Source organism: Pseudochaenichthys georgianus, chromosome 22 (genome assembly GCF_902827115.2).
Source record: "Pseudochaenichthys georgianus chromosome 22, fPseGeo1.2, whole genome shotgun sequence".
Lineage (NCBI taxonomy): Eukaryota > Metazoa > Chordata > Actinopteri > Perciformes > Channichthyidae > Pseudochaenichthys > Pseudochaenichthys georgianus.
The window spans coordinates 1,676,813-1,691,812 of NC_047524.1; the positions used below are offsets into that span (position 1 = coordinate 1,676,813).

Here is a 15,000-nt window from a genome sequence, read left to right on the forward strand (position 1 = left end):
CAGAGTCAAAACCCTCAAAGTGCACCCTGTAGCGAGTAAAGCTCTAAAACAGAGAAGACCTCCCCAGAACGCCTCGTTGGACATTTCTCTTTTTCCATGTTTACTTCTTGGGTATAGCGACGTATTTCGGGTATAGTGACGTAACGGAACAGCTCCACAGGTCGGTCCAAATGGACACTGTGAGGTGGCTCACTGGTGTGGGGTCAGCGAGACACCGCGGAACTCAGCCTGGGCACACACACTGACGGTACGTCCACACAGCAGCTTTAGACGCTTCCAACGCTTCTCTGCCCGTTGACTTTGAATGGGGATGACGTCACTTTGCCTCGCTTTTCGCCGAACTGCATTGTGGGGGAGCGAAGCGAAGATTTCCAGGATCTCCAGGATTCCAAAGTTGAGCAATGTTCAACTTTTGAAGCTGAGCTGGAAGCGTCAGCCAATCAAACACGTGTATGCAAATCTGACAGTAGAAGCGCTAGCCAATCAAACCGCGTGTAAGCAGGGAGAACCAGACCGCAGTTCATTTCCTCATATTCCAAACGAGAAGTTACGGGAGCAAATCACCCGGTTCTTTACGACCAGAACTATTAACGGGATACAAACCGGAGGAACCAGCATGGAGGGAGGTGGCAGAGACAGTGGGTGGAACTGGTAGGTTTTCGCCTGTTTGGGGAGTTTATATATATATATATATATTGCTCGCATTAAATCCCCGGGGTTTTTTGCTTTGTATGTCGGGGGCGGAGATTCACGTGATTGGTTGTTGGTCGCAAAAAATCCCCAAGCTGTCAGACACGCCCAGCTCCAAGATTTTCAAGATTTTTGAAAAGCTGCTGTGTGGACGTACCGAAACTCCCAGCCAGGCTGCGGGTGTGTGTGTGTGTGTTTGGGGCTGGGCTCACAGGGAGGGGGGGGGGCGGAGCTCCAACAAGCCGTGTAGGACAGAGAGTGAATACACATACTTTACAGAGATGCTGATGAGAAACCAATGTGACTTTGGTATAAATGTATTCTAGTAGACCTCAACAATGGAATTATGATCAGTAGAAATGGCCGTGACAATTACAGTAGGAAAGTTGCTCTTTCGAGTCACTCGGCTGAAGTCGTTTTTCATGCAAGAATCTCTTTAAAAATAGTGGGATGGACATGTTTTAATATCTTCTGACATTTGTCATACCTATCAATGAATCCAGTAAAATATCTGCATATTAATCGGTTACCTGGAAGCCCTTTTTTATTTATTTTAATCCAAATAATACCACATTACGTGACAAAGGAATAATGTAGAAAAGAGACATTTCTCCTCTAAATAAGGTCTAAATTACACTTTTTTTTATGGTCAGTGTGTTTTCTTTGTTAGTTAACTTCTCAAAAGTACCGACGTTTAAAAATAGAAACAGCGGGAAGGCTGTGTCCTTTTCTGACAGATAGTAAACTTTGAGTATCCTGGATTCAAAGTCAACAGTTTGGACCACATTCAATTGTTTATAACAAGCGACCACCCAAAGACAATCTGCTTTAAGTTTGTGTTATTCAATTCAACTTTAAGATTAGATTTATAATGTGTGTGTGTTGCCTAATGCACACACTTTAAGGATGCTACAAACCTAATGGCCGTCTTGATGCCATCTAGAGAGATGTATTCTGTGTGAGCAGAAGGCGTTTACCCTTTTACCTTAAAGGATTTTATTGCAGCTGCTCTCGATACAGAGAGGTTTTTAATGGTTCTTCACTTACAGGCTATTCGTGTGCTTTACTCCTTATAAGGATATATATATATAAGAGAAATACTGCGGCTCAGTGAGGACGCCAGGGCCTTAAGAGGACCGAGTAAAAGAACAGGAGACGAAGATCCTTTGTTCTGTGAAATGAAAGCTGCGTTTTATCTGCAAGTTTACAGACTCTAAACTCTAAACAAAACCTCGTCTCAATCCAACCGTAAGGGTTTAATTCAACCGGAACACAGCATTTTATCTAGTTAGACTTTTGTGTGAAATTGTCTTTTCACGATGGCAAAACATTATTTTTGTGAGATCTCTGTTGACAAAAATGTAACCGTTGAGTCAAAGCGGACATATGTGACACTTTTTCAAACATTCTGTCCAGGCTTTTCTCAGTACGGACACGTGACTACGAGCGTCTGTTGCGGTACTTTAGGTACATTACAACATTCCGTAATTCCCCATATCATGTAAAACTGTACGCATAGCAAGCACATACTCCGGCTTTGTACCACATGTAGTGCAGCTGGTACGACCTTTAAAAACAGGGTGTATGCAGGAATCCTGAAGTCAAATGTAAAACCTTTTAAGACCTAAAAGGCCTAAAGACCCTTCCCATACATTTTAAGACCTCATCGCCACTTGGAGTTCTAACCGGTTACCTAGGCGACACACTTCACCTCACATTGACTATATACAGTATTGATTGTCCTTCCTCCTTATCTTCCAACCATTTGGACGCAGACTTGCATTTCCCCATAACGATGTTGCTTAGCAACCGGCGTAAACGGGCCTTCGCGCTATCAAGCAGTGAGCGTGAGACGTCCTGTTCAGATGACGTCAAACCCAACGGGATGCCATCAATAAACTCCACAGAATCTCACTACACACCTACGCAGTGACTACATTCAGGCAGACGGTAGAACACAACCTCTCTGGACCATTCAGATACTTACTGAAAACAAGATACAAAATGTAACACCTTGGGAAATGCCGTTTAATACTTTTTAATAGCCTTCATTTCCGCTAAACTGATTGATCAACTTTTAATACTTTTTAAGACCCCGCGGACCCCCTGTAAAAACGTGAATACAATTAGTCTTTAAAAGGAATAAAATAGACCGCTACATGGCGTCAAACAATGGAACGTGTAGTGGAGATCGGGAAAGGTGCTTAGCGCAAGTTCAACCAGGAAGACCGTCTTTAGTCCGTCGTTCACATATTTCCAGCTCTCTCCTCTCGATCAGTGATCGGGGGCGTTACTCCCCAGCTATCACTTCGCCTCTATTCCCACAAGCCTATCATAGTGCACTGCTGAACCTTTAAATCTGCTCTCTCCCCTTCCTCACAGTTGTCATTTCCGGTGACTCAACGCAGCCTCCCTCCTCCACCTTCCTTTCTTCCAAATCCAGGGTCAAGCTTAAACCACTCCTCTTCAGACCGACCTCCATCAATCCCTTCATGCCTTCACCACCACCAGTGTCTAGACCAGCGGTGTCCTTTTTTCACCTACAGTAAAATATACGAAGGGCTGGGCTGCTCACTCGAGGTATATCGCCTCATAAGTTCAGGTACATGATGCTCGTGAGTGTTGGCAGCTCATGCCTTAAAGCAGACGCCTCAGATTGATTATAATAGGAAGGGTGTATTTCAAGCTTGTTGTGTAAATAAGTCATTGGGCTTTTTTCTTATCAACTAAGATATGTTAGAAAATGTTTCCAACTTTAATTGACTGAATTTATTTGAAAAGAGGTCATGAATACTACCGTGTGATATTTAAGAAGTACAATATAAGACAAGCACACGTTTCATTTGTGGGCCGTATTCCATTATACTTTTTTAATTTGCTGAGGGCCGATTCAAAATGGTCTGTGGGCCGCATTTGGGCCCCGGGCCGTAGTTTGGACACCCCTGGTCTAGGGGGGGGGGTTAATCGATTTGGGTTTTTCCCTCCCGAATGATATTCCAGCACAACGGGGTCTAATCACCAAAACACCATTACATGCATCCGTGTATACCCGGCAACGAATATATATCGTTACATCAACGTTACGTCTCTCCCGACTGATCTGTGGTACCTGAGTTGGACCGGCTGCACGTACTCCTTCCTGAACCGCTGCAGCTCGGCCGCCATCGGCTGGTCCCCGTTCCAAAGCGCCTGCCGGTCCTCCTCCGTCGGCTCTGGCTCCGGGATCTCAATCCTGAGGAGAATATTATCAGATCAATGAAGACCAACGACACTGAGAGATATGGCTCTCATGGCTGCAGGAGGAATCCAGTAAAGCACATGGTGTCGGGTCTGAAGTGTACCTGTCTATGAGCAGGGTGAGCAGCTCCTGTGGTTTGCAGAAGGATCGGTACGTGGTAAGAAACGTGCGCACAAAGTTAGGGTCTACAAACAGATAGAATATATTAGATAACAAACCAAGAGACCCTACATCACAATGCACACATACTATAAAAACTATAAGAAATATCTGTTTACGAACTCTCACATGACTCCGTGATATTTGATACATGTTTCCAGTACTTTTTCATACGATAGACATTTAAAGATACCACCTTGGACTATAAGGTGTATGGAGAGTATTTACTGCAGCACTATCCCAAATGTATGCATTTCCAATAACATCTTACTATTTACGACACTTACAATGCTTTCTCAGACGCCGCAGTGCAAGTACTGTTTATCCTTAATTTGTGTGAGAGCTTTGGATGTTTTGCAATGTTTTAAATCGTGCATTTTAGTCATGTGTTCGTGCAGTAGTGAGCATAGACTGGATGTATTAGACGTAATGCTCACACAACTCAAATCTAGACTTCTAAAATTAATCCCTTATTTATATTCTTTAAGGTGAATATGCCTATATATCATATACAACAGAGGAAAGTCGGAAAACACTTTATTTTAAAAACGCAATCTTTGCATGAAAAATGACTTGAATTTTGTTATATTTTACCCCTCCAACTGAAGTGTTTCCCTTCCTGTATTTTGCTGTTGTTAAAACTTTAATTCATCAAGACTTTGAGTCTACTTTTTGATCGTCTGTCGCCGTGGAGGCATGAGAGAAAAGCCACATATTCCTCAGGAATTCAAGGCAACATTTCGGGGAAGAACCGATATACTGATGATCAAAGAGTGCCGCAGTGACGCGTCCTAAAACCCGGAAGTAAACTCCTTCCGGTTCCTTCCTCAAACACCAACGCAATTTCTCCATAGGATTTTGGAACATCGCTGGAAATAAGGTCTGCGGTAGAAACACATTTAAGAGACGGATCACGTTTTGTTCAGCCGGATAATCTCCACATGTCTACCCTACTTTTATAATGTTCTAATCATAAATCTAGTCGCCAGAAGCAAAATGCTAACGTTATGCTATAAAGGAACCACAGCAGGGTCGCTGCTTCAACGTCACGCCGACTCAAGATCCATATTCAAACATACAGATTATAAATGGTACGAGTTGAAGCGTTTGTTCTAATAGTTATCAGGAGACAGGGACTTGCTTTCAAGCAGAACACGGGGAACTAACTTAGAGGAGTGTTTACGTGTTCGGCGTAAAGACGTACAACGACCTCGACAACTTCCGTAGTCCTATTCAGCCACTCGGTAACAACCATCGTTTTTCAGACACGTCAACTCTTCAGAAATCACCAGTTTGGTCACTGCTGATGGATTTAATGTCGTAGAACAAAACGTGATCCGTCTCTTCAATGCGTCTCAACCACAGACCTGATTTCCAGCCAACATCCTGTGGAGAGATTGCATTGCTTTTTGTCGAAGGAACCGGAAGTGGTAAAATGCTAACTTACTTCCGGGTTTTAGGACGCGTCACTGCGGCACTCTATTCTGTGGTGAATTACTCCTTAATCTTTAACCCTCCAGAAGAACAATATGTACGGCAGCATCTCACCGGCATACATGTGGTAGGTGAGCCTCTCTATGAGCTTCACCACGGAGCCGGCCTTTATGATGGGGATCCCCGTTTTGCTCTGCACTTTGTCCTCAAACACAATGTTCTCCTCAGAGTCCTGCACGGCGAAGCGGTACACCTCTGGCGACGGCAGCCTCAGAGGGTGCGCCTGCTCCTCGTGCTGCAGCACCGTGTCCAACATGCGGTCCAGCGTGGATCGGTACTGCAGCGTCACTAACCCCGCCATCCACGCCGCCTTCTCCTCCGCCGTCCGAGCGCAGAACACCGCGCAGTTCTCGTCCTTCCCGATGAGTTCGAAGGCGTGCCGCAGCTCCGTGGAGTCCTCGCGGTCCACGATGCGGATCTTCCTCAGCACGAACTTCTCCTTGAGGCGGTACTCGGCGCCGCTGCCGGACCCCGGGAGTCGAGAGCTCTGGTTGGCCTTGCAGCTGATCATGAGGCTGTCGAACAGGAAGTTGTGTCGCTCGTGTTTGGCGCCGGCCCGCAGCAGAGGACCTTCGAGGATGAACTCGCTGCAGCACTGGCCGATGTCCTTCCCCTCCCAGCCGTCGATGCTCTTCTGGATCTCGTTCATGCGCTTGATGGCGAGCTGTTTGCTGCGGACCTGCCTGCTGTACAGCCGGTACATCGGTTCACTGTGGGGGGGACGGAGAGTCAGATAATGCGGAAAATCGAACTATTAACACACCGAAATGATCCTAAATATGTAAATAAGGGCGGTGGAACTGATGCCACACAGCATCTGCTTCATGTGGAATAAGTTAGGGGGATAAAACAGATTCATACTCTAATACACGGCCGCTGAATGCTCCAATGACATCTATGTCAAATAAATTAATGTAAGAATTAAGATGTCTGTCTTCTGAGGTTTATGACTTCTGAAAATCCATTTATTTTTTTCTCCCAAAGAAGCGAGATAGTTCCTGCACACCTGATCAAAGTTATATCATTTGTGGAAGATTTGCACAAAATACTAGTTTGACATGTCGCCAAATACGTTGTGGCCTTCAGTCGTCGTCTTGTCTTTCAACATTAAGGACCGTCTTCATATTACATTCCGTCATCATTTAAAAACAATAACGGCTAACATCGGCTGGTGCTGCTTCTATGCATGTCACCTTTTTCTTTCGATGTTTCCATGAGAGAAACTAGGGAATAAATGTGAATATGAAATCGAGGATTTGTACCCAGGTTTGCGGCGAGGCTGGTGCTTGGTGTAGATTCGCTCCACGCTGCACTGCAGGTTCAGCAGCGCAGTGATCGCCTGCTTCAGACACTCTCTGTCGTCCTGGTCCTGACTGCGCTCCTGCAGTTGCTGCAAAAAACAAATTGTTGGGAAAACAGTGAATGTCCGATATCAGAGTAACATGCTAACAAAGGTATCCCAACTGTAGCTGTGAACATGACAGGATGTGTGATGACCTAGAAGAGCATCAGGACTGTTTGAGGCAGATGATAGCTATGTGATGAACATGATGATTCAGCCTCTATGGAGAGAGACATCAAGCATGCTCATTTCTGACGTGGAGCTAATCTGAAGTAAACATTGAATACTGCTTTCTATTCCTCCATCTTGTGACTGTGTGACTCCCTCTCTTGGATATCAGCATGTGAAGGACACTGCTCAGGAACTAGTTGATGCTCTGTATGTGATGACTCCTTCCTTTCTGGAGAGGATGATAAATACATGGATCCTGAGGCTGAAGCTCAAGCCGGGGACGAGTGAGATTTTCCTAACATAAATTGATAGCGCTTTTTTAGGCTAGATGGTGGAGGGCTTTGTAGGTGAGGACCAGTATGTTGTAGTTGATGTGGTGGGAGACGTGAAGCCAGTGAAGGTTTTTGAGGATTGGGCAGCGATGGCAAAAGTACACACATCCTTTACTCAAGTAGAAGTACAGATACTGGTGTTTAAAAATACTCTGGTAAAAGTAGAAGTACTGACTAAACTTCTTTACTCAAGTCAAAGTAAAGAGGGCTTTGAAATGTACTTCAGTAAAAAGTACCCATAACTCCCAGCTGTTTTAAAGAGTACCTGACCTCCAGATTTTTCCAACATAAAAGCAGGAAAAAACACTCATAAGTTTTGTGGGTATATTTGATAAATACAGAAGACTGTAGGTGTCTTTACCGAAGCACTTCTGCAGATTCAAGATATCAGCTGTGCAAAATCACATTAGATGTGATCGGCAAAATAACTATAAACCACAAAACAATCCAACAGACATTTTCTAGAAACCCTGAAACAGTGAAAACCAATCATTTCTAAGTTATTCGCATGCATGGTTTCAGACGTACCTGCAGAAGCTCGAAGTAGTGCATGCAGTGGTAAACCGGGACCATCATCAGCTGAGGGAGGACGTACTGCACGGCTTCTTTGAAACCTTCTGCAACCGCCTGCACACACAAAGAAATCTGTTAGCGATGGACTTTATTATAACTTTCAGAACATCTACGAATATGCCACCGAGTAAAATGGGATCAAAAATACCAGGTACGAGGATAAAGACTACAGCAGATTGTAAAATAACCGTAAATATAAAAAGAAAAAAAACTTGAACTGCAACTTAACTATTAGTTCTATTATGGATTAATCCGTCAGATATTCTTTTACTTAATTGATGAGTTATTTGGTCCCATGTTCCTGTGGTGTACCGCACATTTGACTGTTCGATGTTGTTGTAAATTGTATTCCTTGATTTGATTTTAAACCACACATTTTATGTTGATGATTGTGGTCTTCCACTATGCAACATGTTCGATTTAATCTTCCACGGACACCTAAACTAATCTCATCTTTAAAAAAGTAATAAAAAAAAGTCACCCATTGCTTCACAAAGCCTAAAATGACCACCTCAAATGTCCGGGTTAGGGTTAGGGGTCTTGTCCACAGCTCAAATAAAATTATTCTAAATTAGTAATGAAACCAGAGAAGAAAATGCACATTTAAGAAGCTGGAATTAAAGAATTTTGACATGTTATTTCTTTAAAAAAAAATGACTCCAACTGCCTAATCAAATATTAAAAGTAAATATTTAAATCTCTGATACAGAATACTGCAAAAAAGGCTATTAAAATGTGCATGTTTCAGAGTATAACTGAGACAGGAGGAGCTGCAGCGCGTTGGAGGAGGAAAGGCTGCAGGGTAACCGGAGAGGAGGCTGTCATAGTATCCATTTAAATCTCCCGTTCCCCCCCCTGATAGAAGAATCAATACTCCACTACTCAGACTCCACAGCACTGAGTGTGTGTGTGTGTGTGTGTGTGTGTGTGTGTGTGTGTGTGTGTGTGTGTGTGTGTGTGTGTGTGTGTGTGTGTGTGTGTGTGTGTGTGTGTGTGTGTGTGTGTGTGTGTGTGTGTGTGTGTGTGTGTTTGAGTGTGCAGAAAGTGTGTGTGCATGGAAAAGAGAAAGACATCATGTGTCTGACGCAGGCTGATAGACAGCCGGGGAACAATGACCTAAGTTTAGACGCGTTATTGACACGTCAGCATCCTGAGGGTTCACAAATTGAGACGCTTCATATCAGAAGCAATGCAATACAGGAGCGATGCAAGGCATTTTTGTTTTACTCATGCCTCCACAGTGAAGAAAATAATACAAAAATAGAGTAAAACTATAAATGAAATTAATTAAAACTATAAGAAATCGTTAAGGGGCGTCAGAAATAGTACGATTTGTGATATAGACATGAAAACGCATGGATTTGTAATGTTGCTGCAAAATAACTATTATCTGTAGATTACTTTCTACATTTATGGTTACGTTTTGAAAGTGTTAAAAACGGCCAAAGATTCAAGGTGATGTCTTTTTGGTAACACTGGGTGTTCAGGTAACACTTAAAGACTTTGTTATGGAACGCAAATCAGAGCAATCAGTCTAAATTAACAATCGGGACGGAAATGTTCGGATCTCCAAAGGGAGGTTCTGTGAATAAATTAAAAATCAAGAACCGAAATAATTGAACTATTCATATCTTAGACTGCACTGTAACTTTTAATGTTTATTTTATTAGCTTTTCTTTTTAATGACTGATTTTAAAAGCCATTTTCTTAATGTCTTTCATTTTTTGTTTTTCTTTTAATGTTTCTTTTATTATCTTTTACTGTTTTTAAATGCCTTTGTCTGAATGTCTTTCATTTTTGTAAAGCACCTTGAATTGCCTGGTGCTGAAAGGTGCTATATAAATAAACTTGCCTTGCCTTTATATGTCCAAAGATATTCACTTTAACGTGTTATAATAATAATGAAATAGCCTAATGCTCTCGTATGTGAACAAGTGACTGAATGAGAGGATTTTACTGCCGAGTTGTGAGAGTTTGTGAACGGATGTTTTCATATCGTTCTGCTGTTGTTAGCTTGTGATCAGCTGGTTAGCTTAGCTTAGCACTAAGACATGATATAGCACGGCTAATGAGAGAAGAACTACAACATCTTCCAGAATTTAAGGAAACACAGGGTGAGTAACTGGTATGTAATTTATAATTGTGTAGATGTGGTATCCCTTTATTGTCGAGGTCTACTTTTACAGCTGATCTGAGCGTGTAAACTGTAAATAAAGTAGACGTTGAGTTGGATAAGGTGTAAAAACCAGTCTCCACGCGTCACAGTGCTGGCAGCCTGAATACAGAGCAGAGCGAATCCAGGACCCCATGTTCCCTCCTCACCGAGGTACAGACGCTCCACGTCGGGGTCCTTCTCCGTCTTAATTCACCGATTATTTTCAACATGAAATGCTTCTTGAGACACCAGCCTTTACTCTCCTCCCTCCCCTCCTTGCCCCGCAGTGTGGCAGCCTGGGCTATTTTTAAAAGGCGATGTAATTTACCCACAATGCCAGACGCTGCAGAGTGCTGCACAGACACATCTATCTGAGGGACGAGGGACAGGAAGCACTGATTTAAAAAGCCACCCTAAAATGTTGATTTTCAGCTTTAAAATCAATTATCTTCTCACATTGTAACTTTAGGCTCTAATGTTTATATATAAACAGTTTCTTCTTGTATTTTATGTTATTTCAGGGGGTATGCAGGAATCCTGAAGTCAGATGTAAAACCTTTTAAGACCCTTTCCATACATTTGAAGACCTCATCTCCACTTGGAGTTCTAACCGGTTACCTTGGCGACACACTTCACCTCACATTGACTATATACAGTATTGATTGTCCTTCCTCCTTATCTTCCAACCATTTGGACGCAGACTTGCATTTCCCCATAACGATGTTGCTTAGCAACCGGCGTAAACGGACCTTCGCGTTATCAAGCAGTGAGCGTGCGATGTCCTGTTCAGATGACGTCAAATCCAACGGGATGCCATCAATAAACTCCACAGAATCTCACTACACACCTACGCCATGACTACATTCAGGCAGACTGTAGAACACAACCTCTCTGGACCATTCATATACTTACTGAAAACAAGCTACAACATGTAATACCTTGGGAAATGCCGTTTAATACTTTTTAATAGCCTTCATTTTCGCTAAATTGATTGATCAACTTTTAGTACTTTTTAAGACCCGGCGGACCCCCTGTATATTCTTATTGCACATTTGTACTTGTTTATCGAAAATATTTATATTAATTGTGCACATTTTCACCTGATTATGTTAATTTTATTTTATCTCATTATCTTTTTTGTATTTCATTATTTCTTAATTTAATATATAAATATTTTAAATGTTATCTTCTATTTGCAAATGTTTTGTTTTTATAAATATGTTGTATTATATATTCTTGACTTTTTATGTCAATACAAATATTTGTACCAATTTCTTTCATTCTCATTTCAAATATTTAATTAACTTTGTATTTTTATGTAAATATTATTTTTCCATCAGTGTACGTATGTATATTTTTAAATACTTTATCATAAAATGTAGCAACCTTTCCGACCCGAATTAATGATAATACATTTTTTTAATTAAATAAAAGTAGAGAACTTGTTTAAATGTCCTTTCTGATTTAAAGCTGTGTTTCATGTGAACGCTGGGCCTCGCTGATCGCTGGCCTGAGAAAACACCAGCACATATTTCATCTTCAAAGGCTGGCAGACTGCCCCCCACCGAGAGAAATTCAATGCTATTCTTGTGAGGAATGTCCAAATAAAACAATGTGAATAAACTGTACACAGGACGCCAAATATGTCATGACATGCCCTCAAACGATATCTGGAGGAATTCACTTCAAAGCCAAACAGGAACAAATACCCGAGCCCCGTTTGCTGCGTGTAAATACATAAATAACTTGCTTCGTATTAAAACAAACATTTTCCCTTTCGTTTTAGATTTATGGCATTTCTGCTTTATAAGAGAGTTGACAGTTGAGAATGGCAGGTAAGAGGAGAGTGGGAGATTTGACTTTATGCTGCGTATCACAGCGCACTTACGCATCACTGTACACTGTATACCAGGGGTCTCAAACTCAAGGCCCGGGGGCCAAATCCGGCCTGCGACTTCATTTTATGTGGCCCTGCAAGAGCTTGCAAAGAATATAATACGTTTATTATACGGTTACATGCCACTTTACAGAAGCAGGTTGCCCATAAACTACATGTCCCACAATGCATCTTGTTTTGTGACATGCGCACTGAAGAGACTTGCAATTATTTGCCCTGGACTTCTGCTTTCAGACGTAGCTAATTACCAAGTTATTATCCTATCCGATAATAATCCAATTCAGATGCAATAATGTCATATTATACATTATTTTATATATAGTTACAACCAGTGTTGTGCTCGTTACTGAAAACCATTACTAGTTACTTCATTTAAAAAGTAACTCAGTTACTTTACTGATTACTTACACCAAAAAGTAATGCGTTACTGTGAAAAGTAACATTTTAGTTACTTAAAAAAAAGGGCTCCCATTATATTAATGCCCTGATAGCCTTCATTTCAGTACTGTTATTGCATTGGAGAATAATACAATCTGTTGATCAACTTGACATGCATTATATGCAATCTGGATAGCATCCATATTAGCTGGCTTTACATTTTTGTATATTCTTTCTCCAGGTAGTTGGAAAAAGTTTTCCGTTTCATATGCCGTGTGCCGCCCGGACATGCTATCATGCTAACTAGCTCCCTGAAAGCGGGTGACTGCACTGTAGCAATAGCCTGCATGTGTTCTACAACATACCGTGCAATGGCTTTATCGACTTTCCCTGGCTAGCAGTCCCTCGGTTAAAATCCAGCCGCTGTTGCTTCGGTGCAGGTGGAGGTGGAGTGGCGTCGGCTGAGTCTCTGTGGTCTTAGCTACTAGCTTCGTCCCAGCATGTTGTTTTTGCAGATGTTTTAAGAGATTTGAATGACTGGTTTGGGCAGTAGATAGGCTCTTTGACCCGCCAGGACGCAACTTACATTTAACAGAAACTTTCTTTTCTTTGTGCTCGACAAAAGTGAAATAGTGAGAATATCTCCAGGTGGAGAAACTAGACTTGAGCTCCGCCGCCGCCGCCATGATAGTCTTGTTAGTAAACAACACAAACATGCCCACAGCGCGTCTCTGCATGTGACACAGGACGTAGAAGAAACGATGTGATATTTGGGCTAGGGCTGCACGATATTGAAAAAAACTGACATTGCGATATTTTTTCCCCCTGCGATATATATTGCGGTTTTTTAACTATATTTAACCGGATGAAGGATTTTAGTCACGGACGTCTGGATCTTAACTGGTTGACTCATCATACCTTAAGTCATGATCTAACATGTCATGATAATGCATGTTGCTTCCCCTCAAATAAGGGGGTTCATCTGTGAATGAAGAAGAGGAGAACCTTTTTGTATCCAAAATAGTTCCAGATGGCAGATGTTGCTTTTCTTTTTGGAAGTAAATCTTCATTCTCGCCGGTATTGTCCTCCTTTACCGGTGTTTTGATGGTCTGCAAACTAGCGGGGTGGGGCCTGCTGTGATCTAATCCAGAGTGATTGTGATTGGTGGCTTGCTGTGCATGCAGAGCCTGCATGTCACTCACTCAAGTACCCCTGACATGAGAGCCACGCAAGTTTTCCTTTTGTAGCAAGCAGAAAAATAATTGTAACATGACGTGTTTGAGTTAATGTACCTACTTAATATCGCACGTCCTAAAAAAAAGTATTATAAAAATGTCATAAAATCGCATGTCGCAGTTATCGCCATGACACAATATATCGTTCAGCCCTAATTTGGGCCCATGTTCGCTACAATGAGGCGGATTCATCAGAAGGGAAGCAATGTGGCCATAACACAGCTGGTAAAAACACCACAAACCAGCTGCTTAATCATTCAACCTGTGTTTTTCATCAAATAAGGACAAGATATAATCTTATTGTGAAATAAATTAAAAATTAAAATGAAAAATTATTGGTTTTGGCTAGACTAGTTTGACTGAAATGTTCTATATAATCTGATGACTAAAAAAAGACTCAACCGTTTTCATTGACAAAAAGTAGACTAAAATTAGTTTTCTTTGACTAAAATAAGACTCAGACTTTTAGCCGACTAAAACTTGAATACATAAAAACAGGATGAAGGTGACTAAATATGACTAAAACTAAAAAGGAAATTTAACACAGGAATAAGACTAAATTAAAAAATAGCTGACGAAATGAACACTATTTTGAATTGAATTGATTGTTATAATTGTGTTTTCTAAAATGTTATAACATGGCTTTAGGTTAGGGTTTAAAATGTGTCTGTGGCTGATGTCATCATCCTACCTTGAAGTAGTGGCCGGCGGTGGAGCATGCCATCAGGTTGTTGAAGTGCTCGTGGAAACCCTTACTGAGGATATCCTGGGACAAAGTCTCGTAGGGGTCGAAGGCCTGCTCCTGTACACGAGGAGAGAATCTTTTAACAGTCATTGTGGACATCTACATATAAGAAAATGCCACTGAGAAGTCTTTGAGAGTCTGCTAGAACAATGCATTCAAATGCACTCCTACAGATGGGACATTTTACTGGATCGGTTACAAGCCATTCTTTAAATACCCGTTTATTACTGTTTTAATGAAGGGCTGTCACGCAAAGGAGTTAAGTGTTATTAACCACCATTCTTGCACAATTAATGTATATTATATATAATATCTTTCATTATATTTTGTTACTGGAAATGTGTATTTCCACATGTATATTCTTAACTTTTTAATGTTATTTTATTTCCACTTCAGAAATATTTTGGATTGTTTATTTCTAGTGTCTTAATTTCTCTTATTTTTTATGCAGCTGCAACGCAAACATTTCCCAAATTGGGATCAATAAATTACTTATCTATCTATCTATCTATCTATCCATCCATCCATCTATCTATCCATCCATCTATCCATTTATCCATCCATCCATCCATCTATCCATCCATCCATCC

The 15,000-nt window shown here is 41.4% G+C and overlaps 1 protein-coding gene across 1 annotated transcript in view; it reads right to left on the reverse strand.

Annotated features, from left to right (window-relative positions):
- The window catches only part of sos2 (son of sevenless homolog 2 (Drosophila)), a 51,382-nt gene that overhangs the window by 7,508 nt on the left and 28,874 nt on the right, over positions 1-15,000 (reverse strand). Inside the window, 7 exon segments of the mRNA XM_071201663.1 lie at positions 1,792-1,816; positions 3,775-3,922; positions 4,032-4,113; positions 5,636-6,291; positions 6,844-6,971; positions 7,955-8,053; positions 14,357-14,467. Coding sequence (XP_071057764.1) covers positions 1,792-1,816; positions 3,775-3,922; positions 4,032-4,113; positions 5,636-6,291; positions 6,844-6,971; positions 7,955-8,053; positions 14,357-14,467 — 1,249 coding nt within the window.